The following is a 25,210-nucleotide window of genomic DNA, read 5'->3' on the forward strand; positions in this document are numbered from 1 at the left end:
TTTCCCTCCCAAGACCGTCGGACATCAGGAAAGCTCTCGTGCAATCTGAGAACTTGTTTAGAGTGCCAGAGTAGGTCCAGGCAAACGACTCGCACTTCTTCCCAGACTCAAATTATTACCAACCTGGGACTGACCTCTTAGGACCCCAAAGCTTCTCCTTTCTTGAAAAGCAAACAAGAACAGTGATGTGTGAAGCAAAGCAGTGGAGAAGAGCCCTCTGCTTGAGCCAGAAATGAAAATGCTCTGCTGGCCCTTGAATGTGAGGGAAAACTGTGTTTTCTTGGATACATTTAAACATTATCACTTGGAATTTTTTTTGGTCTTGGAAATACCAAAGCCAAACTAGTTTAAATTTGCATTAACGGTTAGTTGTCAAGACCATTTTAAAATGGAATTAAGCTGGGGGCTTTGTATGATAAACTGTTTTTAACACAGAAAATAAATTAACAGCAACTGCCTGCCAACCTCCAAATAAAAGCAGTGGTGAAGACAATTTCCAGAGCTGGCTGAAGTTCTTCAAAGAGTGTTTTTCCAGAAAAAATTCCATGTAACCACTGATTTTTCTCATTAATTTGTTGTTTTTTTAAAGAAAATACTTGTATGTCATGCTCCAAATTGTGACCTAGTTCAGAAAAGCCAAACCCATTTCATTTGGATGAACAGGCACTTAAGTGTTGGACGGGCTCTCCAGCGGAGCTTGAAAATATTTCTATTTAAAAATAAATTTATTTAGCTTTCATTGTCTCTCAACTAGCAAAAAAGTAAAGCCATGGTCCTACTTAAGAAGAGTAAACAGAACCCACTTACCATCAGCCTAAGGAGGAGACCATTTCACAGGTCCTGCTAGTCATCACCTCATTTTTTTAAGCAACAATAGCAGTGAAGTTGAGGGTAGTTTGTAGTCTAGTCTTCCAAATACATGAAAGACTAGATCCAGTACTCCTGGAGACTCTTGGCTGTTCCAGTTACGGTAAGATTCAATTAATGCTTAAATTAATTAGCCCAGGAAAATCTTCTAGTACTTGCTTTGAGCCCTTCATTTTCACAGCAGCATCTTTTGCAGACTACACAAAAGCCCCGTGTGTTCTCTGTGTGGTGTTGCAAGCTGCCTTTGCTACCTCCTGCTCAACCCTGCGTTCTTTTGTCAACTCCCCAGGTGGCTCCTTCAGTGAGGAAACGGAACAGAAGTTCGATCACTTCAGCGGACTCACAAATAACAAGGTGTCCACCCGATAGAACAGCATCGCCTCCCACCCCACTATTTAAAGAAGCGAGGTTTCCTGCTTCGGTGATTTCCCTAACCACTGCACACAAAAGAAAATCAAGCAAACAATCAAACTCTAAATTAGCAAGGTAAATTATTTTCTAAAGATGCCTTCCTTCCCAGTTCAGGTGCTCAGACCACCACGAGTCTCTTGTAACTCCGGTCCCTACTACTGAGGTAGTTTGGAGCAGGCTTTTAAACTCCGCTTGGCTCCGTATCTTCACCTTTCCAACCTTCGCCACAAAGATTTCTCCCTCCACTTTGCAGCACCATCTTTATTCACAGACATAGGTCCAGGCTGCAGCATGCACAATTTGCCTTTGTTTGGGTACCAACAACCTAAATATGTCTTTAATGCCTTGAAGGAAATGAATGGTAATCTTGGTATCTTTAAGCTCTTTGACTCAAGCTTGAACACACCATTGATGCAAACGCCTCTATTTGTGACGCTGCTTCTTGAACACAGCTAGTCCTCGGTACTGCCACGTCTTTACTCCACTTTAGCAAAGAAATACAGGAAAGGGAAAAAAAAATTGGAGCAGCTTTTTCTGAGCAGAACAGTATAAAGCGTAATTTAATACCGCAGTGAAACTCTTGTATTCAACAATCGACTCCCAACACAATCTCTCAAGCGGAGCAGCTAATGCCGAACTGTTTTCTACAAGTGCATCAGGGCTCCATGAAGCTACACCTCCCCTGTAACATCTAGAAGACTTTGCAGATCTCCTGATGATGAGTCCGCTGGACTGAATTTCCATTACACAGTAAGCTATTCACCCAATAGATTCTACGTACATCTAAGTATTACCTTCTAAGCTGGATATTCACTCTGTCTTTTCTTTAAAGGATGAATTTAGTTAAGGCATTGTATCATCACTGTACCTTACAGAGGTAACTTCATGGCTTTCATCATCAGGGATCTGGACCTGTGCTGTCACAGACCCACCCGTGTAAGTTGTCTTTAAAAGGATTTTTACACTTGGTAAATTCATAATGGTGCTAAGTGCGTTCCTCTGTTTGTTTGAGGACACACATTGCTACAGATTTTCAGACACAGCTACTTGAATAAAAACGTTTTACCCAGAAAAATGTTTTATATGCCATTTGTGTATTTCTACTCCATGAAAGTTTAGGGCCTTGTTCACAATTCCTGGTACTGAAGCTTCTTCTCCCTCTGTGTTTGTACAGAAGACTTCTACAAGCAGCTAAAGTTAACTGAATACTTACAGCTGACCATTTCAATCCACAGGGGGATTGAAACTGGCTGCATCTAACTTGTGCTCTCCATAACCTACCTCACAGGGATGTTGTGAGGCTTAAAGAATGCAGAAGTCTTTTGCTAATGCCTGTCAGAGTATTTCTGTCATTTATCCAGTGGCCCAGATGGTGGCATCTAGCAAAGGTTTTTAGCCTACTGTAAGTTGGAAAACTCCATTTTGTTCTCAAGATGCCGGACTGTGTAGCAAAAGCAGAGCCTGAGATGTGTTGGATGCTCTACTGCTGCTGCCACAACAAGGGCTCTTGCAGCACCTCTTAACAGCAGGCTCTGGGCAAATCAGAACTGGCAAGTTCTATTTTTCTTTTCCTAATCAGCGTATGACAACTTTCCTTGCTAACAGTGCAACAAAGCAAGTCAGGCTCTTTAAACACTGTGTAAATAAGGAAAAACCCTGAAACTCACTTGCATTCAATGCTTGTCAGTTTTGTGGGATATTTTAACAATAACATTACAACAAAGTAAACATTAAACAGATTTGACTCCTGCAGATGCTCTGCTCTTGCTTACAGCTGAATTTTGGCCAACAAGATACAATTCCCTTACTCTAATGCTTTTTTTTAAATTATAGAGCAGGCTTTTCTGTAAGCAGCCTTACTTTCTGCAAGTGCCCCAGTGAGTAACAGATGCTTTGAAACTGAAACAGAGTAGGGCAAGATGCTCTCCCTAATGAAGAGCTAACAGCAACCCTCACAGGGCTTGGCTCTTGAGCTCAGGATCTCATTAACAGTAAACCTTTTCCCTTCCCAACTTTAGAAAGAAAAGACGGTGCTAATCCATAAGAGAACATCCCTGTGACAACTCACTGTTCTGCATGCAGTTTAATATCGCAGCCATGCTCATCTATACATCTTTTTTAGCCGAGATGGTTTATTCCTCCTGGTCCAAGCTTTCCGGCAGGAGCACTTCGGTGCCTGAGACGTCCTGCTGCTTGTGCTTCAAACCCAAAGCCCGGGTCACCAGCCTCTTCGCCACTGCAGTGTCAGTCTGGGGTCTTTCTTTCGCAAGGTGAAGGAGCTCTAGGTAAAAAGGGGTGAAAATCATTAAGTTAGTGCTTGTTGAGGAACAGTCTTGTGGCTTAACCACAGGGCTGGCAGACAGAAGGGCTGATTTCTATTTTCTTAGTTCCTTTACAGAATTAGCGCAGGAGCAAAATGAGCAAATCATTCTATCCCTATCCAGTAAATTGCCTTTTCTTTTAGAAGGATGTGCCTCCAGATTTGTACTTAAGATTTTTCAATGACAGTTCAAAAGCTATTTGGCTATGATTAAGCTCCAGGCTGCTCCTGCAGTGGTAGAGAGAATTGTTCCCCATTCACTTTCAGGAACAGCTTCCTCACCCTTCTGGCAAAATTCTGCAAGTCACATCTCTGAGAACAGAATGAAGGCACACAGTCCAACCACTTTATCCATGCACAGGAAAGTTCGATCTCAACTCAGACTAATCAAAACCAGCAGTCTAAATCCTTAGAAAGCAGCAAGGAAAAAAAATCTGCATTTTTTAAAAAACAGCTAAATACATCAGATGCTTTGGGAAAGCCCTTTGGCCAGTAACTTCCATTTTCTGGTAGACACCTGGCTTGCTACAGTTTCATCTTACAAGAAATGAATACACCAAAACTTTACCAAGTCCACAGCAGTCTGGATTTGGCAGTTACCTAATCATTTATCAGCAACTGTTTGCAAATTTATTATCCAGTTAGCAATGGGGGCTTTGCTTGCTTTTTCAGAAGTTTTATTAATAAAGGCAGCCCATCAGCAGCTTAAAGAAAAAGGGGCAGACTCAAAGCATCTGTAGCTTGGAAAATAAAACTGCCACTCTTTCTTCACAAAGCTCAAACAAAAAAAAAAAAAGAAAAAAAAAAAAAGAAGAGACACTGTCAGCTAATTAAGATCCAAATTTGTACTTGGAAAAAAAATTGCTACTTAAACTGAATACAAACAGAGTTTATATGTAATGTTCCCCAGGAGTTTATAACCTGATTCAGAAACGTGCCGATAGGCTACAGGAACAAGAGTCAGGAAGCATGAATGAAAACGGATGAAGGGGAGAGTGCAAAACCAAATCCAGTTCTTTGATGTTTCATTTAAATCTAGCAGTCTTAAAAACTCAGGAACTTCTAACTGTGACAGTGTCCTTTTAAAGCATTAGTACTGAAATTTGTTTCAGCTGCAATGTACTGTAGAAATAACAGTATAGTTGTACACTCAGCAAAGTCTCTACTGCTACAAGATTCATGGCATTTCTTTACTGTGGCAAGTATAACTAACTGATTACAATATGATTTTAAAAGGCAATAAAATAAATAAAACAATGTTAATGGCTAAGCTTAACAATTTTTTTCCTTCACCTGATACTGAATAAAGTTATGCCAACCGCAAAATGTAACTGCTATCGGTTTTGTCTCATCTATTATCTTTAACCGTGCAGAGTAATAGGGCAGAGAAACTCCCGGGGCAGGCTTTTGGCATTCGCTCTGTCTTCCTGCAGCCGCTGCCACAGCTACACCCGTCTGCCGAGCAATACAACTGTTCGCTTCGAACTTTACACGAGCGAAGCAAATAACACAGGAAAGACTAAGCCTGAATTTCAGCAAACCACTTAGCTGGAGAGTAAACAAAAAGCAACAGGACTTGACGCTTTTTTATTCAGTCCTCATATAGAGGGGAGAGAAAACTCGCGCAGAGGTAACAGCTTAGTTCTCCTTCCTGTAAGTGGTATGTGATGTAGTCTCGTTCTGCAGATTTGCTTTTGTCATCACAGTCACCTGTGCCAACCCCTCTTGCCTGCTGCAAACAGGCAGAAACCAGCATTACTGATGCGGTAAGTTTTAACGTAACTATGATACAGGTTGGCTGAAAATACTGTAAAAAAATGCATCTGCAGGCTTTTACTGAAGACTCTACACAACAGCTCACTGTCCTGCAATGCCAATAAAACTATTAAAAAAAAAAAACCCACAAAAAAGAAATACTGGTCCTTAATAGATATTTCCCCATTTAACTTGTCATGATCACTCAGGATATGGAAGACTGGTAAACCAAGAAGTAACACTAATAATAATTTTAAAAAAAGATTGTCTTACTTGGTCGCTGAAGTGCCTTGATCTTGGACTGCTTTGTTGCATGGATCAATGGTCGGATCTTTAAAGAAGGATAACGTCGCCCCAGGGCTTGAGATGCTTTAAAGAACAGAGATTGCTGAAATTAGCAGACAGAATTTTGGTAGCTTTAATAATAAATATCAGTACGTGGTATAATAACACTGAATAACTGGGGCTTCAGCAGCTGATGCTTTATCTCAAGACTTGTACTAAACCAGCCAAACTCATTCAGCTCACCTCAGGCTTACATCACACGTTCCTCGCACAGGAAGAGTCCCAAGAAAACACAAACACATTTTAAAAGACAACTCTGACTAAATCCCCCCCCGAAAGCGTAAGCTTTTGGACTGCAGGCGCTGCTGGACGGAAGCTTCTCTTGGGCCGGCTCCGACCCGAGCTCGGGGTGCTACCCACGGTCAGTAGGTCAGTGTGCCATCGCAGACGTGAGGGCCCGGGAGGTTACTGTACGCTTGCAGGAATTTTGTCTAGTTACAAGAGAAAAAAACCTGAAGTGGCAAACCAGATTAATTTCTAGAAATGCAGCGTGAGTGGCTCCGTACACAAAAGGTGCCCTGGTTATTATCCAAGCCAATTAAAAACCTGCTGTTCTTGCAAAGCAGAGTTTCCACATAACACACAGTAATTCCAGCTTCTCGAGCCTCAAAAGCCTTTCGCGTTTGAAGCGCACAAGAAGAAAGACGCGATGAACCATAACTACCTTTGGCAACAGCTTAGCCCGAGCGCGGGACTCGACAGACGCACGTTGCAAACCCCCGCGTCGGTACAGGGTCACTGCGCAAGCGCAGAGAAACCCCGGCAGCTCCGCGGGTCCCTCAACCACAGCCACGAATCGAGTCACGCTACCTGCAGACAGGCTGGAGAAGATTCCCAGGGCGTGCGTATCATCGACCCACTGGATTTTGAAACCGCTCTCACTAAAATGAAAAGACAATAGAATAATACTCATTAATAAGAGAGGAAAAAACCTCACCACGCAATAAAAACCATCAGCCACCTCGGGTTATCAAGAGTACTTAGTATTTTTATGTAGACAGCTGGTGCTTTTCAAAGCATTATACCCATTTTACGCGAGGGGAAAGAGAAGGAAAGGAAGGAGCAGGAGAACATTAGATGTGCCCCTTTCAAGGCCGCAGTCTACGATTACCCCATCAGCTGCCCCCAAGAACTCTCCTTTTCCTCTGAAGAAACCCTTGGCCAAAATCAACCTCAATTTCAGGGACTGTCTTGTAATGCAGAAGTATCGTTTGTCATTTATGTACTGCTTTACAAACACCACCCAATTGCTCAGACATCTACAAAAAAACCAAGTGATTTATAAAAGTGGTTACAAAGCTTAAGGTGAAGAGACCAACATGACAATCTAATAAAGCGTCAGTGGAAAATGTGAGTTTGGGAGCTCAAAGCTTTTCCTGCAGCACGGGAAACACAAATACAATCGACTGCTCAGATTAGAGCCGTCAATTTTCAGCTCAGTTTCACTCTCATAGCAAGTGGAAAAAAATCCATTAGAGGAAACACACACAACAGAGAGTAGCTTATTTAAAATGTAAATCGTGTTTTTTAGTTTAAGGGATCCGAAGAGGTGAAGTGTTCACATCTTCCAATGTGCCGGGTATATCAAGAGAGGAGGCAGACGGAGGGAGGAAAACAGGAGAGGTGCCTACCGACACCGTGCGCGAGCACTCTGGCAGCAGCGACACGGTAATTCAGAGCTGCGCCGAGCACCATTTATCACTAACGCAGGGCTGAACTTTGTTCTGGTCCTGCTACTAATCCAATGTCACTCTGTTCCCCACATTTACATAATAAATCTTCCCTCCAAGAGCAGGATTGAGCCCTTTTTCTTGCAAAGACTTATGTAAGCACGTAATTTCGCTCAGGCACCAGAGCACAATAACAAAGAAGCTCCTAGAAAGCACCTAAAGACTCTCACTGAAGCCAGAGCAGTAGGAATAAGCCTGCAAGTAGATAACTGTGTGTATGACAGAGCCCTGAAGAACCAGTCCTGTTTTAAATCATGCATAAACTGCAGGAAAGAGTCCTTTAAGGCACAGAAAGAGCAGAAGAGAGAAGGGCACGAAGGCAAAACTAAAACTCAAAGTTCATCAGATTCTGTTGTGCATTCAGGTCCGAATACTGCTCCCTTCGTGCCCCCGATGCTCAGGCTCCGAGAGGTACTCACTGGAAATCCGAGAACACTTCTAACAGGTGCTCCGTCTTCAGCGACGGGGAGAAGTCATAGATTTCAGTTACGTGGCCAAAATCCCCCTCGCTGAGCTGTGCATCTCCGTAGCTGGAATAATCAAAGCTGATCTTCTCAATGCTTATGTCCTTCACGGTTAAATAACCCACAATCTGAGAATATTAAAAAAAAATTAAAAAAAAAGGTCAGACAAAGTTTCACTTCAAAGAGCGATCCTCCAGGGCCCCACCTCGGTCCCTGCAAACCACTTCTGCGGCCACACTCCTGCACACAGGTTCAGCAGCCGCCCGGGGCAGCCCTGGCACAGGGACTCTCCTTCCCCTCGGGCCAGCTCCTGAGCCACCCTCTTTTCCCCAAAGTCGCTCCCCACGGCAATACCCGTGGCAGAACACTACCTCTGCAAAGAGCTCCGCGCTACAGTCGTCCTCCAGGCTGCTCTGCCCGCGGATGGCCGCGCTCTCCTCTTTATCGCCTGCAGACAAATGCAGCTCACGCCACAGCGCGTCGGCCAAGCCCGAACGCTCCTTGTCCTCCTCTTCTGCCACGGGCACCTTCCCGCTGCGGTTCTGCGCCGGAGCATCCACCCAGCGCTCGTCCTGGTCCTCGGGAGCTGACGGGTCGGCACCACGGACCGGCTCAGGTGTGGCCAAAGGCTCATTTTGGGCTTCTGGGGGGTTCTGGTTACCCTCCACCCGGGCAACGCTGGGGCACTCTTGATCTTGGCTTTCCAGTTCGGAGAAACTCTTGCCTCCCTCCCCCGCGCCGGCATTCACAAAGTCCTTGCCCTGTTCTTCAGGCAGTGACACGTTTCCGCCGCTCTCCAGGCTCTTGGCAGCAGCGCAGCTCTTATCTTGGTTTTCCAGCACCAGCGACGTTGCACTCGACTCTGCTGCAGCCGGGTCTGTGCAGCAGTTACTGCTGCCACTTTCTGATAGGGAGGAGTTTTTGCCGCACTCCACTACGCTGGCATCCCGGCTGCTTTGGTCTTCAGCTTGCAGCTGGCACAGGATTTTGCTCCCTTCTGGTATAATAGTGTTGTCGCAGCTCTGATCTTGCTTCAATTCTGCTTCAGTTGGGTTTTTATTGTGTACGGAAGAAAGGGAATCTGAACAGTCTTTATCCTGACGTTCCTGCCCAGAGAAATCGTTACTATTCCCTAACGACGGGACACCCGTACAGCACGGAGGACATTCATCGTTTGTGTCATCGTTACTTCTTCCCAAAACACACTCTTCGCCAGGCTCCTCTGGCTTGCCAAAGGCCAAGGAGACACCGCCTGGGCTGCCTTCAGACCTACCCAGTTCCTCCTGGGCGTCCCCGACTGAAGCTTCAGGGCAGATCTCCTCTTCTCGTGCCACATCCCCACCTGACTCGGCGCCAGCCGCCACCGGGCTCTCCTGCTCCCCCCATTCTGCTTTCTTGCGCATCGCCTTGGGGATGTACAGGGCTTTATCTGGCTTCTTCCTGGGCGGCCTTTTTATCCTGCCAGACCCCACGCAGGCTCGAGAGTCACCGTGTGCCTCCCCGCCGTACCGCAGCCTGCCGCCTCGGCCCCCCCGGCCCCACGGCTGCGGAGGTCGCTGCGGTCTCGGTGGGTTGCTGCTGGGTTTTTGGTCGCTGGTCTCAGTGGGCAGCCTGGGACCAAGAGAAGGGCAGGACATGAGCGGGGAGCAGAGGAACCCAAGTAACACGCCATTTGCAAGAGGGAGAGGAGGAAAAGCATCAAAAAAGCACTTCTCTGCAGAGAAGTCAGCAGGTAGGAAAAAACCCACAGATCCTCTGCTTCCTTAATGACTGGGACACGCTACCAATAACAGCCACCCTCCTCTCTGCAGAGAAGCAGCACATAAACTTTGTGCTTGTAAGCGTGAACAAAAACCCCAAGCCATAGCAAGAGAAGCGCTGTTACATCTACCACACCGTACCTTACGGCCGAGTGACAGATGACCGTCCTCCTCCTCCATCCTTCTCCCACAGAAAAGCTGCTCAACAAATCCACGTTGTCCACGGTCCGATGGATCAGGTACCTGAGGCGACTGGACAGAGGGGGGAACAGGAGCACTCTGAAAAGAGAGAGGGGTCGGGGGCATCAGCAACTCCTAGGAAGGAAAAGGACAGGAACCTAACAAGAATTTATTAACCTCTCTTCCCCAAGTCATTCCCAGTGTAGGGTTTAAATCCAAGCCCAAAACCCAGACAGGACTTTCTGGTATTAAAGAGCCAAAATCCCTTCTCCATCCTAGACGTCTAGACAGACGCGCTCGCTTTGCACGTAGCAGCGGGAGCGCGGGGCGGCGGGACTGCCTGGTCCCCGGGCCTTTGGCTGGGACGCTCGTTCCTGCCTGCATCCGTTCTGGGAACGGCTGGAAAGCACCAGCAGAAGGCCGCTACCAGTCCCCTTCCTCCCAGTCTGAGCACGCTCCAGAAACCAGCAACTAAAAGAATATGAACGGATGAATACACATCACATTCGACTTCATTGGATTCAGTCACATTTTTACAATTTCGGTTTCGTTCCTGAGCATTTTACAATTGCACAGGTACTTTCTCTGCCAAACGTTTTTAACAAAGCAATGAAACAAATATTAAAGGTCATTACAAGCTGGCAGGAAGCTGAACTAAGCAATCGCACCCCTGTCTGCACCCGCTCCGGTCTGACACCCTCTTTTTGGCCATCTCAAGGGCTTCAAAGGTCACTGGATCAGGGACTAGGTCCAGTTAAACCCAGCCTGGCCGAAGAAAAACGATGCAGCAATGCAAGGTGACAGAGTTCACTGCCGTGGAGGAGGATCCGGCGTGCAGGAAGCCCTCAGCAGAGAGGGGAAATGAAACAGTTTGATTACAAAACCGTTCATTAGAACTCGACAGGCTGACTAGTGAGCTAGGCCAGACTGGGGCTGGTGCAAAAGCCACCAGCGTCCAAAACAACTCTGCTTGAAGGAGCATGAATGGAGAAGCACGCAGGGCAGAAACCCTGGGCCAAGGATCGGCCCGCAGGGATGCTCCCGGCCCGGCTGGAGCTCTGCAGCCAGCCAGACCTCGCAGCCAGGCTCCCAACGCTGCCGCTCAAACCCGGACGGTGTTTTCACCCCAGATGCAGAACAGAGACAAGAGTCACAACGTGCCATCGCCCAGGGACTGCCAGCGGGGGCTGCTCGCTGCCGTGGCGGGGCACCTACCTGTGGTGCTGCCCCTGCAGCATGAAGTGCTCCAGCTCCTCCGCGATCCTGCCCACGAACTCATCCTCGTTGGGCGAGAGGAAAACGCCATCCATGCAGCGCAGCGCCAGGGTGGCAGCGGACAGGAGGCCTGCGGAGGGACAGGGCCACATGGAGAGCCGGCTGCAAGTTCCCCTGCCCCCGTGGGTGCCCCTAGCACCCCTGCAAACCTGACCCACCCTCTGCGCAGCTGCATGCACCCAGCTGCAGCCCTGACCCCCCACCCCATGCATCCAAGGCCCCTGGGCAGCCTGTGCACCCTCAGCACCCTGTGCTGCTCTGTGCACTCTGCTGCACCCCATCCCTTTCCCTGTGCACCCCCAGCACCCTGTGTGGCTCTGTGCACCCCTCAACTCCCCTGTGCAGCCCTAGCACCACATGCTGCTCTGTGCACCCTGTTATCCCCCTTCCCCGTGCACCCCCAACACTCTGTACTGCTTTTTGCACCATTACCCCCTTCCCTGTGCACTCCCAGCACCCCGTGCTGCTCTGTGCACCCCGTTACCCTTTTCCCCTGCACCCCCAGCATCTTGTGTGGCTCTGTGCACCCCTCAAAATCCCTGTGCACCCAGTTACCCCCTTCCCTGTGCACCCCCAGAACCACGTGCAGCTGTGGGCCCTGCTGCCCCCCCATCTTTTGCCTCTGCACCCCCAGCACCACGTGCTGCTTTTTGCACCCTATTACCCCCCCATCCCCGTGCACCCCCAGCACCCTGTACTGCTTTTTGTACTGCTACCCCTTCTCTGTGCACCCCCAGCACCCTGTACTGCTTTTTGCACCATTACCCCCTTCCTTGTGCACCCCCGGCACCCCATGCTGCTCTGTACACCCTGCTGCACCCCACTCCCCCTTCCCCACGCACCCCCAGCACCACGTGCAGCTGTGGGCCCTGCTGCCCCCCCATCTTTTCCCTCTGCACCCCCAGCACCACGTGCTGCTTTTTGCACCCTATTACCCCCCCATCCCCGTGCACCCCCAGCACCCCGTGCTGCTCTGCGCACCCTCTTACCCACCCTCTTCCCCGTGCACCCCCCGACCCCCACCCGTGCACCCCCGCAGCCCCCCCGGGCGCCGTGCGCTGCTCCGGGCCCCCCGGCCGGGCCCCCCCCGCCGCCCTCACCGCCAGGCCCGGGCGAGCGGCAGTTCCCGGCGCGGCGCCTGCGCCCGGCCCCGGCCCCGGCTCCTCCCGCCGGGCAGCGCCGCCCCGCACCGCCCCCGCCCCGCGTGGGGAGCGCGGACGCGCGTGGGGAGCCGCCCCCGGGCCCTGCGGCTGCGCTGCCGCTCGCACACGGAGGAAAGTGGGTTTTTTCCCCACTTTTTCCCGTGGCAGCCCTGGCCCACGCAGAGGCGGCGGGGAGGGGGGGGGAGGTAGCGGGTGGGCAGGCGGGTGCGCTCACGCGTGTTCAGGGAAGCGCTCGGGGCCGGCGATGGGTTGGGGGCAGCTCCCCGGGGACCCTCCCAGAGGCCGGGCAGGTCGCGCACGCCGGGTCTGGTTCCTGGGGCACCGCGCATCCACCCACGGCACGGCCCTGGGACACCAAATCCTGCAAAAACCCCCCCTTGTTGCTGCTGGACTCACCTGGTCCGTGGAGGTGGCAGCTCACAGGAGCAGATACCACCTAGAAGAGCTTTAAAGTTGGGACATCTTCTACTCACTCGTTTTCCTTAGCTCAATTTTACTATAATTCAACTCTAAGAGCTAGAAATAAATACTAATGCGTTTCTGTAATCGCACAGATTCCTCCAGCCAAAAGTCCCAGAGGTTTTAGTCATCTTGCCTTCTTTCCTAGGGAAGCCATGGCACAGAGCAGTTAAAGCAGTCAGAAATAGCCTGCGATGCCAAGAGCCTGAGTTTTGGGGTGGCTAACTGGAGATTTGAGCCTGTTTCAGGAGCACCAGGTGAAGCCAATGAGACTTACAGGTGCTCGAGGCTTCTATGCTCCTAGTTTCACATTCCTTCCTTCATGAGTTAATGCATAAATCCTGGGGGGGCAATTTGCCCCAGGTGACAGTTTCTGGGAGAGTAAGGGTCTCAAGAATTGGAAACATCGCACAGAACAGAAACAAGGGCAGCATCACATCGACCGACTGCTTTCCCAGGGTGTGATCTGTCCCCCAGCTCAGTGCAAGCGTCCCTGTTGCTCCTCAGCGTGAGCAGAGATGGTCACTACACGGCCCTGAGCTGCTCCCAGAGGAGAAATCACTGCTGTTCAGCATGGGAGCAAGGTCGATGGAAACAAACCGCACAGTTCGTTAGTGATATGCTCAAAGGTAACTAATGACTCTCGTTATTTCTCTTGTAGGAGCAGAAAAGAACTATGTTTGGGCTCCTTTACACGCTCCACGCACTGCGAGAGATGCACAGGCAAGTCCGAGGCAGCACAGCTGGTACATCAGAGCCATCCCCGCGCTGGTGCGGGGAGAGATTCTGGCCTTGCCCTCACAAAATCCTCCTTGGCAGGGTTACTCTCTCCTGCCTCTCCCCCCTTAGCTGACTGATTGCTCAAAATTACCATATAGATTGAGAAAGCCAGGCCTGTGATTTCACAAGAGCTTCTGCCAGGCTCCTCCAAGCATCTGGAGACCCTCATCCAGTCTTCACCTCTGTCTGGAGCTGCTTTCCTTGGAGACCAACGCTGGCCTCTGCCTGATGAGAAGAGCAGCTGATGTTTCCAATTGGAAAGCAAAGTCGGGCAAGACAGCAACCTACACCAGTCGCATCCCATTCCCCTTCGCTATCTCCCCTTTCTCTGCTAAATCCATTCCCCCTAAACCTGAAAAAATCACTTCAAGGGCAACGGCCGCCCCACGCTGTCCACCCAGATACGCTCCTCCTGCAACCCAGCCGGGAAAACAGCGGTGGGCACGACCTCTGCATCCATCTGCTGCAGCAACTGCACCAACCACCCACACACGATTAATTCCCAGAGTCTTCCTGTCTGCCCCAGGCCGATAAAATAAAATGTGCATTGATTTTGTGATTGCACAGGGTAAGACAGCGCCCTTTTCCCAGCCTCGCAGCACCCTTTCTAACCTACATGGATACGAGCAGGGCAGCACGATTTCCAGCCTAGGTTTGAGTGGTGAAAGCCCTCTTCCCTTTTTCCTCTAGAGCCAGGCTGAGACAACTAGCCCTGAACGCAGGACCAGAAGCACAGGCTTCCAAAACGGGAGCTACCTCCGCAGCAAACCAGCGTCACGGCACGTGGTGCCACCATCCTGTGTCTGCAAACCAGAGCAGTGCTGGCAGTGGGCACCTGCACAGCTCCGGGGGGCAGCGGGGCCCCCCTTACACCGCTGCTGGCGTTTACCTGTGAGCAGAGATGAACCTTTCTCTCCCTGGCAGACTCTCCTCCAGCAGCAGTTTTGGGCAATCTGCTGTGTCTTGTGGTAACCACGCTAAATGTCTCTGGGGTGCTTGCTGTTCGTCATTGCAGCAGGAACTACACGGGGAAAAAAGAAAAGAGGAAAAACCCTGCAGAGCTCGAAGGAGCCTACAGCCCATGGCCAGAGCCCGAGCCCAACAGTCCCCTGGGGGGATGGGATCACGCATGCTGTGGCTTGAGAGAAATGGGATTTTTATCTACACAGGGCTGGAGAATGGAGGGGGAGCTACAAGAGTGGGCAAAGCACAGCAGTGCCTGGTGAGTCACTGAGACCTGTCCAGAACAGGGGCTGGGGGCAGCTCACAGCCCCCGGGCCGGGGCAGCCACCTCTGTCCCCCAGCCGGGTGCCGGTCAGGTCCTTGCTCCCCAAACACACACCTCCTCAGGTTGGGAGCCCATCCCGACCGCTCACCTCCCATCAGCCCTGCCCCTTGTCTGAGCTCTCCGGACGGGCTGCAGCTGCTACCCCTTCTCCATCAGGAGCAGCCTCCAATTTCCACTTGAGATTTTAATGCTCCTTTTCCCCTAGTCCCTGTGTATCCAGGCTTAGTGAGTGGCTTCGGACACTTGAGTGGTGCCTGATGGGTCCTGGACACCTCTCCCTAGTTAATGATCTCTCTCTTCATGTAACCAGGCACCTAATGAGATAATGTTGGGATCCCGGTACCTCCATAGCAGCTGCCACAGCAGCAGAGGGACGCTCAGGGCATTCAAAATGCCAGTTTGTTACCTTACTCTGCAACCCAGCCTGCACTGAATTGGATTTGAGCACCTATTTACTCATTTTATTCTAATTAGGCTGCTCGGCGCTGATAGCTGTGCTTACCCTGAGAGTCTGAAAAGCCACCCACCTTCACAACCAGTCTGCAGGGTGAGCCAGCGCTGCTGCCCCCAGTTCACCCATGGCAAAAGCAGAGCTCCAGAACGCGAGCTGCCTTGCCTGGGATTACAGGGCAGGACAGCAGAGCTAGCAACAGCACGCACAGGTCCTGGCTCACAGTCCCTGCTCCAGGATCAGCCCCAGGTAGGAATTCATGGCACTCACCTCGGAAATACGGGCAGGGATGTAGCAGTACGCTGCACGACTTTAGGATGGTCGAAGGAGGATGCTTCCCAGTGGAACTGCAGAGGAGACCTGTGCAGGAAACCCATAGCAGGACAAAAAGAAACCCATAGCAGGAAAAAAAGGAATCCATTCTGAAGCACGACAGACAAGGTGTGTTTTTTTACCAAAGCAAGCCCAAGTTACACCATTTTGGAGCTGTTGTCCATTTCCCAGACTGACCGCAGAAATGTCTGTAATGCGCAGAGGCCTGTTCCATAGCCTGGAAATTTTTGGTTTAGCTCATTATCACCACCTCATCTTTCCTGACGCAGATGCCAGGATGGTGTCAGCCATCCATGTGACCAGCCAGGACACAAGCCACAGTAAGAGGTCCAGCCGGAGGGAGCTGGTGCACTGCACCGTTGGTAGAGGACAGCCCCAGTGCTTTGGAGCTGGGGATTGTTGCCGTGTTCCCCAACACAAGTTAAATGCAGACAATAACTGGACAAAAAAGAAAAAAAGGATCGTATCACCCTTTCCATTGTCTTTCTTTTGCAGGTTCACCCTGCAACTCATCATTGATAACAGCAATACATGGAGCTACTTGCTTTTCTCCAATCTCTTTACAAACAATCGTGGATTAAGCCCCAAAACCTTGCCACAAGATGAATATCAGTAAATTCTTCAAAAACAGGGAGGCCAGGACAGTACTGCTTTGAAAAAAGCTGGGTATTCTGACTCCCTCTCGCCACCAAGCCAGGAGTCCCGAAGTAAAGCACAACCATACTACATGCGCTACACCACCTGCTTTTAGCGTGGGAAATCATTATATATATCGCAGCAACGTTCAAATGAAATCAGTCACGTTGGGCCTTCTAGAAACGTGCCAGACGATCGTCCCCATCTCAGAACTCCTTCTCCAAGTTAGGCTCTACCATCCTCCCAGAGCTGAAAAACCCCGAGACTGTCTCAGTTTTGACAACTGGCCACCACTGCCACACGGGGAGATGGTTATAAATGAAGTTGAGTCTTATCAGTGCTTCCCCAGAAAAATCCAAGCCTCAACCTTGGAGATACTGTGAGCGCTGCTCCCCTCCCACGCTGATTATACTGTAACCTGACTGTAATTGGGCCCTATTTAATAATTACCGTTACTCTGTAATTAGCACTTTCTGATTTTTCTCTTTGTTAACGTTTGCCAGGGAGGGGGGAGAGGCTTTTCTACTGTGCCAGAGAGCTAAAGAAGTCTCAGACTCAAGACGACATGGATGTGCCGCTTGCTGCGGCAGTGTTTAACCAGGCACCCATCAAAACACGTTTCTAAAGTCACTCGTGTCACAGCAGGCAGTGAAATGCTGGGGGCTGTTCACTCGCTGTTTCTACCCCCAGCTAACCAGACACAAGCTCCCATACACACAGGAGAGGCTAATTAAAGAGTACAGGTGAGCAAGGAGTGCTTCTTAAGAAGCCATTATTATTGAAATGAGACAGCAAGGGAGGCAGCATGGAAGGATCCTTAATGAAATGGGGGAGGAAGGGAATTAGAGGGAGAACAAAGTAAAAGGGGGAAGAAACAGTCTAGGAAAAGGAGGGGGACCTGACTGATGGAAGACGTGGCGGAGGCGCAGAAACCAAAACAGCAATGTTCTTGCTTTAACATCTGATTTTCTCCTCTACCCTCAGAGTCTGAAGGGCTCAGACACCCTCATTCCCAAAGGCTCCAAGCTAATGCTCCAGCATCCTGGGGCTAAAACACAGTTTATGTTCATCCAAGACTGCCCTCAGCTGTTCATGTCCCAGCTTAGAGAGACTGGCTCTTGCTCCAGGGGCCAGAGCGGACCTTTAGCACGCCAAATCCTTCCTTAATGAGCGAGAGTGAGCGCCTGCAACATGCTCCAGACAAGCTGCTACCAAGTACAGCCTCAGGGCTCCAGGAAAAGTGGCTGCATACTTGTCCAGACTTGCAGGATAATTTGCCTGAGCAACAGAGAGACAGTCAGAGGCAAGCCTAAGAGAGTTATCCTAGCGAGGCCATTACCTTCTGCCTGCAGAGCCCACCAGAAACGTGAGGTTCCCTAGCTAAAGGCTGCTACGCAGCACAGCACCGTCCCACCAAGCGCAAGGCAGCATTATCTAGTTCTGCCAGTGGCAGTTATCACCAAGTAAGCAGTTGCATTTGGCTTGTGCCCATTTAGCAGCCTTGGGCTCACGGCCTTTTGGATGCGGGCAGTGGCAAAACCAGTCCCTCTCCTCACAGGCACAGCTGCGTTTCTACTTCACCGACTATGGAGGAGAGGCTCAGCAGACCACACAAGTCTTTGCTTTCTCAGCTAAAGTCACAAGGAAAGTGGAATTCGAGCCCTTGCATTTTCGTCTTCTGCAGAAAGTGTTTTTCCACGGGTCAACTAGAGAGAGCAGCAACGCAGATCTCTACTGCCCAGCTGGGCTGGATCTGAAACTGCGAGTTAGAAAAACACGTATCTGAACCCCTTGAACCATCTGGAAAATCACTCTGGCTATACCACACTTATTAATGCAAACTCCTGCCCAGACAGAGAATGCAATATCCACGTTATCCTCAAACTCCTCAGAAAGGCAACTGCAATAGTGTCCCTGCTTCCATCTCTCCCCGAGACCATCCCACCACCCTTTTCCCAACCCCGTCTCAATCGAACGCATTGCTGGTGAAAGGTGTAATCTTCTGCAGCGAGACAGCCATTTCACACTCCACGTGCATCACCGCGGGCAAGGCATCCCCAGGGCAGATGTTGTGAGAGGGCTCGGAGACCTGAGAAACCTTGTCAGAGGACACCTCATTGCTTTCCATCTGCAGAGCAGCATGGGGGAGAAGCTGGGGGTTGCTGAGGGTCACCACTTCCTTCTGATACGTGGTGTCATGGTGGTAGGAGACCAGCTCATTGCTGAAGTTCACTGTCTCCACTGCATTGCTGGGGCAAAGGCAGCCACAGCCCAAGATGGTGGCAAAAGCTCTCCGGAAGTCTGCATTAAAGGCATAGATGATAGGATTGAGGGAAGAGTTGGCCCACCCGAACCAGACAAAGATGTTGAAGACAGTCTCGCTGACACAAGGTAGCTCTCCTGGCTCATGTAGGTCAAGATTACAGAAGGGCACCATGCAGTTGAGCACGAAGAAGGGCAGCCAGCAGAAGACAAAGACGCCCATGATGATGGAGAGGGTCTTGAGGACCTTGGTCTCCTTCTTGAAGGAGTTCTTCAGGGAGGCCTCGTGAGGGCAGTCGCTGCTGTGGCAGTTTTGGGCATGTTCCACCGCCCTCTCCAGGGAGGAGATCCTGCGGATCTGCCGCTGGGCGATGCGGAAGATGCGGGTGTATGTCACAATCATGATGGCAACAGGGATATAGAAGCTAATGAGAGAAGATGAGATGGCGTAAGTCCTGTTGAGGCTGGAATCACAGTTCTCCTCTATCCCGGTGATATTAAAACCTGGTTCCTGTTGGCTAAGGAGCTCACGATCCTTGTGCCACTTCAGCTGCACAGGGATGAAGGAAATCAAGAGGGACAGTAGCCAAACCACTCCGATCACGATGAAAGCCACGCGCTGCGTCATCTTCCTCTGATAGCGGAAGGGGCTGGAAATAGCCCAGTAACGGTCCATGCTGATGATGCACAAATTGAGGATAGAGGCTGTGGAGCACATGATATCAAAAGCCACCCAAACATCACAGAAAGCCCCGAAGGGCCAGAACCCCGCCACCTCAGTGGCAGCCTTCCAGGGCATCACCAGTACAGCCACAAAGAGGTCGGACACTGCCAAGGAGATAACGAAGAAATTGGTGACCTTAGAGCGCAAGTGTCTGAACTTGACCACAGCCACACACACCAGGGTGTTGCCCAGGAGCGTGGAGAGGATGAGAAGGAAAAGTAAGGCAGCTGTCACCACACGGAAGGACAACTCGGAGTTGCCTTCCTCTGCCCAGCTCTTCCTACTGCTGGTGTCATTGATCACATCCTGCCCATCTCCTTCTGCGGAGGAGTAAAAACCATCCATGGGTTCCCCTTAGTTCCAGTCCCTTGAGAGGTTTCACAGCTGTTCAAGTCTCCATCAGCATCCAAAACCCCTTTTTACTGCTGCACTGACATCTCAGGAGCACCAACTGCAATCCTCCCAGCTCTCACACCCAGACAGACAACACGACATTTGAAGCTCTCACTCCTTTTCAAATCTCCTGCTGACAGCGTGGCGTTTGGTTTTTTTTTCCCTCTTGCCTCCCACCCCACTTTTCTTTCTTTGCAGCCTGCCACTCACAAAGAGCCGACGCTCACCTCCGGCACTCAAGCGAGCTGGGAGGGCTTTTGCTGCAAGCCTTCCTCCCTCTCCTCTCTCAGGAGCTCTTCCTCCGTTGTTGATCTGATGCCTGCTGCAGAATCCCGGTCAATCCCTTCTGCACTGGCCAGGCTGGGACTCGCTGCCAGACGCAAGAGGGAATCGGGCTCTGTCTGCTCTTGCAGACGGACCTTCTCTGCTCATGAAACGGGGGGCTCTGCTGTCTGCTAATTGCCTCTGGATTTCACACAGGTGAGATCCTTCTCTGCACGCACACCAGGTCGGTCCTCTGCGAGCTAAGAAGAACATGGCATTGGGAATCCGCAGCTGACAGGGTAAGTTGCTTGGGAATTAGGTAATAGGACTGAAGGGGTAAAACAACAAACATTCAAGTGGGATTTAAGGGTCTTCAATGCAAATCAGGATGTAAATTTAGCGTGCTTGATCTCTGAATAAGACACCTAAATTCACTGCACAGGCACTGAGTCACAGCTCAGATATATGACCCTAAACCAGTTACTCCCCCCAGTCCCAAGCTGCCCAGCTGGAAGTGGTGCAAAACTGGCATTTACTTTCCACTACAAAATTCCTTCAAGTCCACAGGAAAAAAAGAAAAAACACACCAGAAACCCCCCCTCCAAAAACCTTGTACAAATCTGAAAGTTTTTTCTTCCTGAACGTATCAGACAAAGCACAGTTTTCAGTGTTTCTTTCAGTAGAGGTTATGTGTAGAACCAAAGAGGATGCTGAACATCACTTTAATAATTTTTTTGTCCTGAATAAACATGGGTGTTTTCAGTAAAGTGCTATAAGGTAGCTTCTGTTTCAAGTTCACCATTCTTACTTTAAATTTAATTCCTAAGTAGTTCCACATTAGCTATCACCTCAGCAATCGACGGACAGCTGAAACCATTAACCAAAAAATCAAGATGTTTTTCCAGCACAGTACCCAGCCCTCTTAGCAAAGAGTGGTCACCCCCAAGAGTTCTCCTCACTACCCTTACCAACCATTCCTCCAAAAGCACAGGAACAACTCTTCCTTCTCACTCCTGTGCTCTCACACAAGGGCCGAGCAGAGCCGGACAGCCCCAGCCCGCTGCCTCGCCTGTCGTGCCAAAGGCGGACACACAGCCCGGCAGTCTGCTGGGGCTGGAAGGCAGCAATCACAAGCATCGTGGTACTGCAGAACTGGGGGCAGCTCTGGAGGAAGGAGCAGGGATATCCCCCCTAAAATTACTCCTCTTCCTACCCCATAAAGCTCTCACTCCAGACTGCCAAGCGAACGGCTCTGCAAAACTCTCCCCTATTGCACTGAGGGGAGGAACGCTGTGGTATTAGGAACCAGGTCTGACTTACTAAGGCACAAGTTAGTCCTGGAAGCAAGAGGATCCCATCCATCGCTTTGTAACTAAAGCCACTTTGTAAGCAAGAGGGCTCCTTTGATCAAAGAAATGTCAGAAAAATCCTTCGGGAGGCAAGTTTCCTCGAGAGCCAGCTCTGTAATGGCTGCTTAAATGGGGACCTGCTTTTGAGAAAAGCCTTGCTGGTAAACGGGCCAAGGTGGGAAAGAGCAGCAAAAGCTTTCCAAATCAAACTGAAAAAACAACCATGCAGTTCAGCATTAATTCACTCATTACACTGATAGTTGCTGTAGTGTATCACGATGACCTCTGCCTTTGCCTGTCACATACACCACTTCTGAAGAAAGCAGCAGCCAATCTATACAGAGTCAGCTCAGCTGCACTGCGATTTAATTAACTTGACCCTGCAACCCAGGCTTTGCATAAGAGCAGGAACTGCCCAAGAACAACTTTCAAACAAGAGTGCAATTATTCTCTGGAAGATACAGCACCAAGAAGCTTACTCCTAAAGTAAACAGCACGCTTGCTTTGTGACAGGTTAAAGAAACTTGTTGCCAGCATGTCACAGCATTTACTTCTGAAGGCTTTCTTTAATTAAGCCTCATTAGTTCCACCATCTGCAGCCTGCTCCTGCCAAGTGCCTATGCCAGGAAGAGCAGCTAGATGGCACCAACAGCCGGCTCATGGCTCAGCACTTTCACCTGGGTCTTCCGTGTCAGGCCAGCTCCCTTCCTCCTTACCCGAATTTCATCAGAGGAAAAGGAGGGCCATCTGATTGCCCAGACACCGCAGGACCCTGGCAGTGCGCTAACCCATGCAAGGGTCACGCAGATGCACCGTCCTCTGTGCCCCAAAGGGCATTTTTCTCATATTCCCTATACCGGGCACAAAGATTTTCGAGATCTAAGTTGCAAGACACAAACAACAGGATGCTTTCACTGCTCTTCAGGAGAGCAGCGATGGCAGGTGATCTGTCACACAGCATGAAATCATGGCAGAGGCTCAGAGCGGGAGCTCACCATACACTTAGGTCGCACATGCTAAGCCAGAAGGCATTCCAGGAAATCATTCCTCGAGATACAAGGAAGCCTTCCTCCTCCTTAGGAGCTTAAAAACATCTAAGAAAGGCTCTCGCCCTCGCACACTGCTTATACTGAAGCAGACATTCAAAGCTGGTTAGCAGGGGGAAAATGGAATGGAAAGGGATCCAACACGTTACCCAATTTCTGTGCATCTCAGAATACACCCAATGAAGAAAGGACGGTTAACTCAGCTGTCATAGGCAAACAAAATACAGTTACTCAAACAAAATACAGGCAGTTATTCATGTTCACAGATTAACTCCTCCTGCCTGCTAGATGCAATCTTCTCTACTGAGAAAACTGTTCAGCTGCATTATATTACTAAACAGTTGCTACATCTCCTCACATAAGCAGCTGCTATTTTTTCTGAGAATCAAGTTAAGTACTATTTTAAACAGCACTCAAATATGATAAGATTCCAGTTTGGTGGCAATTCAGCTCTAGGTTTTTGTATTTAATTTCCTCACCCAGCAAGAAGCTGCCCTCTATTTCCCTTCCCTGCTGTCTCACCAAAATATACTTAAAATTCTCCATTCAGCCATCTTGATTACATTCCTCACTTTGCATCAAAGGAAGAAAATTACAAGCCACTTCAAATAAAGCAGCAGCTGCTTGGGTTTAACTCTTAAATGCCTCTTCCAGAATGGCTGTCTCAGTCAGATGCCTTACAGAATTACAGGAGAGTGTTTATTCCTACAGGAATCACTTTGCACTTTACTTGCAGAGAAGATACGAGTTAGGATAGCAGGGGAGAAACGAGGGGTAATCAGATCCTTTAAAAAAAGCTCCAGTGATACTGGCTGTAGGCAAAACCTGGGCCTTCCCAGCGTTGCACTGTAGACAGCGTAAGATAAGCGCCGGAACAAGAAACTTCCTCCTCCCCGCCTGCCCCTGCAAAAAAAAAAAACCACAGCAGCTCTCCAGGGATCAGCATACCAGCTCAGATCAAACCTCTTGCCAGAGGAAACAGGCTCGACTGCCTGCAAATTCAAAGCTTACTTCAGGCATCTTAGTATCAGAGGGAAGTAGGAGTAATTTGTTTTGAGTAGTTTATACACCAGGTTACTCCATTTAGATTCATTGTCTTTAGGCAGAGGGAAAAAAAAGGTACGTCTTCTCGGCTGCACTGCTTAATTACAATCAGAACAAGGAGCTGGACAAAAACTGTCACAGAATAAGGCTTACACATTGCCCAGTACAACACCAAGGGGTCAATTCGAACTGACTTCCCGGCCTCGCAGTTTCCTCCACGGCCACAGCAAGGTGGCTTAGGACCGTGTTCTGCGTGAGCCCCAAAATTGCACTAGTTTGTTTGAGAGATGCACAACGATGAAAAAGAAGTGGAAAGACAAGCTGAAGCAAAGAAAAAGAAGCAAGCCTTTCCAAAATGATACTCATAAAATTAAGGCCGTACAACCCAAAAGCCAGCACAGGCTACTTGGTAAAAACGTACAACTTTTTAAACATAGTAACTGTTGGGCTTTTTTAAATGCAGAGAGAAGGCTCAGGGAAATCAAAGTCCGGTACAGCAGTTATTCCGTTTGGTTTTTTTGACAAAGCAGCCCAGGAATCTGCCCAATTACTTTCAGCAGACAAGTTTTATAGATGCAGAAGCACGGCTGGAACAGCACTAATATGGCAGTGATCTGTGGCACAGGGAAAGAAAAGGAGGCACCACAAGGGACTCTGGTTCCTCCCCTCCCCTTTATTACACGTAAGCAGAAAACACAGTGGTTTTTCTCCTGTTTACTTACAAAGGAAAGGAATACAGAGCTTCAAGTCATTTCACATAATTCCATGTGCTAGCTGGCTAGAGCACACCATCTCTGGCAGGAGCCTGCACTCTTGGACAATGTGACAAAGCAGCCAGAGCCGACACAGCACCCTAGTGACACCTGTAATTTCTTCCCCGGTCCTCTGGGGCTAAAGTTGGGTTGCCAGCAATTTAACAGGGCATAGGAACTCCAGCCCTAGTTTACCTCTCACCCAAGCTGCCATCCATATGGCTCGAGCGATGGGGCTTGGTACAGGAGGCAGCGTAGAAATGGTGACAGGAATATATTCCGAGTCAGGGAGAGGTGCAGAGAGAGGACTGGTTATACATCAACAGGTAGCTGGTCACTCCCCTGCCACGCACAGGGCAGAAAGCCCAGTTAACGGCACATTCCCCTCCTGAAAGAATTCATTTATTCATGTTAGGTATCGGGCTTTCTGCTCTTCTTGTGCATACGCATAATAAAAAAGTGACCTGCAAAAGATGACGATTTCACTTCTGATGGGTAAAGACAGCCTCTAAAAAACATCTTCAGTTGCTGTGCTTGGGTTTTGGGGTTTTTTTGGGTTTTTTTTTTTTGCATTAGAAACAGGGTTTTATTTTGGTGCTTTCTGGTCACCCATAATCTCGTTGAATTGCAACATCAAGACTGAAGGCAAAGTCAAGGCTGTTATATGAAACCATCCTCACAGAAAGGGAAAATGATGTATCCCTTCCCCTCCTACCCCAAATCACTCAATATGACAGCTCAAAGCAGATCACCCTGCAGCTCCCAAGAAGTTTTGCAAACAGGGAAGATACAAAAATAGCAAACAGCTCAAATTTCAAGTAAGAGCAAGCAGAAAATTGTATTATAGTGACTGCAAGCCTTCGTCACAACAGGCAGCGTAAGAAACTCCTTCATTCAAAATCTTTTGCAGGTCTCCCTTTTAAGGCCTTAGTGTCATTACAGAAAGAGGAATTATTTTTGTCTTGTGCTTGCAATTGCTGCCCCCTAGAGCAGCACCAAAATCTCCTACAATTTAACAGTTACAGTGTCTAGTTGTCCACGACCGTGCAAAATACAGACAGGGAGGGGTAGAACTATCAACAGGTGTTTAAGCTTGTTGCAGATAACTTATGTCAAGGACAGTACTTATGTGCCAAGTGTTTTAAACAACCACACACAC

At 49.4% G+C, this 25,210-nt stretch overlaps 3 protein-coding genes across 21 annotated transcripts in view; 1 reads left to right on the forward strand and 2 right to left on the reverse strand.

Moving 5' to 3' along the window:
* The window catches only part of LOXL2 (lysyl oxidase like 2), a 62,945-nt gene extending 58,090 nt beyond the window's left edge, over positions 1–4,855 (forward strand). For all 18 annotated transcript variants that reach the window (XM_075174748.1, XM_075174750.1, XM_075174747.1 and 15 more), the window contains one exon: positions 1,157–4,855. In XM_075174748.1, coding sequence (XP_075030849.1) covers positions 1,157–1,236 — 80 coding nt within the window. In that variant the 3' untranslated portion in view covers positions 1,237–4,855. The remainder of the gene's footprint in view (positions 1–1,156) is intronic.
* Positions 3,018–12,614, reverse strand: R3HCC1 (R3H domain and coiled-coil containing 1). 2 transcript variants are annotated; one of them, XM_075174762.1, is made up of 8 exons: positions 12,485–12,614; positions 11,048–11,177; positions 9,794–9,931; positions 8,264–9,503; positions 7,848–8,020; positions 6,509–6,579; positions 5,627–5,722; positions 3,018–3,559 (listed from the first exon to the last, which is right to left on the reverse strand). In XM_075174762.1, the coding sequence occupies exons 1-8, from the start codon at positions 12,597–12,599 to the stop codon at positions 3,411–3,413; spliced, it is 2,112 nt and encodes a 703-aa protein (XP_075030863.1). In that variant the 5' UTR covers positions 12,600–12,614; the 3' UTR covers positions 3,018–3,410. The 2 variants fall into 2 exon arrangements, with proteins under 2 accessions (XP_075030863.1, XP_075030864.1); XM_075174763.1 differs by lacking the exon at positions 12,485–12,614 and adding an exon at positions 12,208–12,287.
* A 3,463-nt stretch (positions 12,615–16,077) lies between these two features.
* LOC142093529 (D(1) dopamine receptor-like) lies at positions 16,078–23,795 on the reverse strand. Its single transcript, XM_075174767.1, has one exon. The coding sequence runs from the start codon at positions 19,546–19,548 to the stop codon at positions 18,184–18,186; it is 1,365 nt and encodes a 454-aa protein (XP_075030868.1). The 5' UTR covers positions 19,549–23,795; the 3' UTR covers positions 16,078–18,183.
* Between the last annotated feature and the right edge of the window lie 1,415 nt (positions 23,796–25,210).

Source organism: Calonectris borealis, chromosome 27 (genome assembly GCF_964195595.1).
Source record: "Calonectris borealis chromosome 27, bCalBor7.hap1.2, whole genome shotgun sequence".
NCBI classification, from domain to species: Eukaryota; Metazoa; Chordata; class Aves; order Procellariiformes; family Procellariidae; genus Calonectris; species Calonectris borealis.

Excerpts from the sequence above, each read along its gene's own strand:
- R3HCC1 (XM_075174762.1), bottom strand. The coding sequence starts at position 12,599 with ATGCGCGGTGCCCCAGGAACCAGACCCGGCGTGCGCGACCTGCCCGGC. Across the intron at positions 9,504-9,793 it reads ATCTGTCACTCGGCCGTAAG|GCTGCCCACTGAGACCAGCG; the intron begins GTACGGTGTGGT and ends TCTTGGTCCCAG. Across the intron at positions 3,560-5,626 it reads CAAGGCACTTCAGCGACCAA|AGCTCCTTCACCTTGCGAAA; the intron begins GTAAGACAATCT and ends CTTTTTACCTAG.
- LOC142093529 (XM_075174767.1), bottom strand. The coding sequence starts at position 19,548 with ATGGATGGTTTTTACTCCTCCGCAGAAGGAGATGGGCAGGATGTGATC.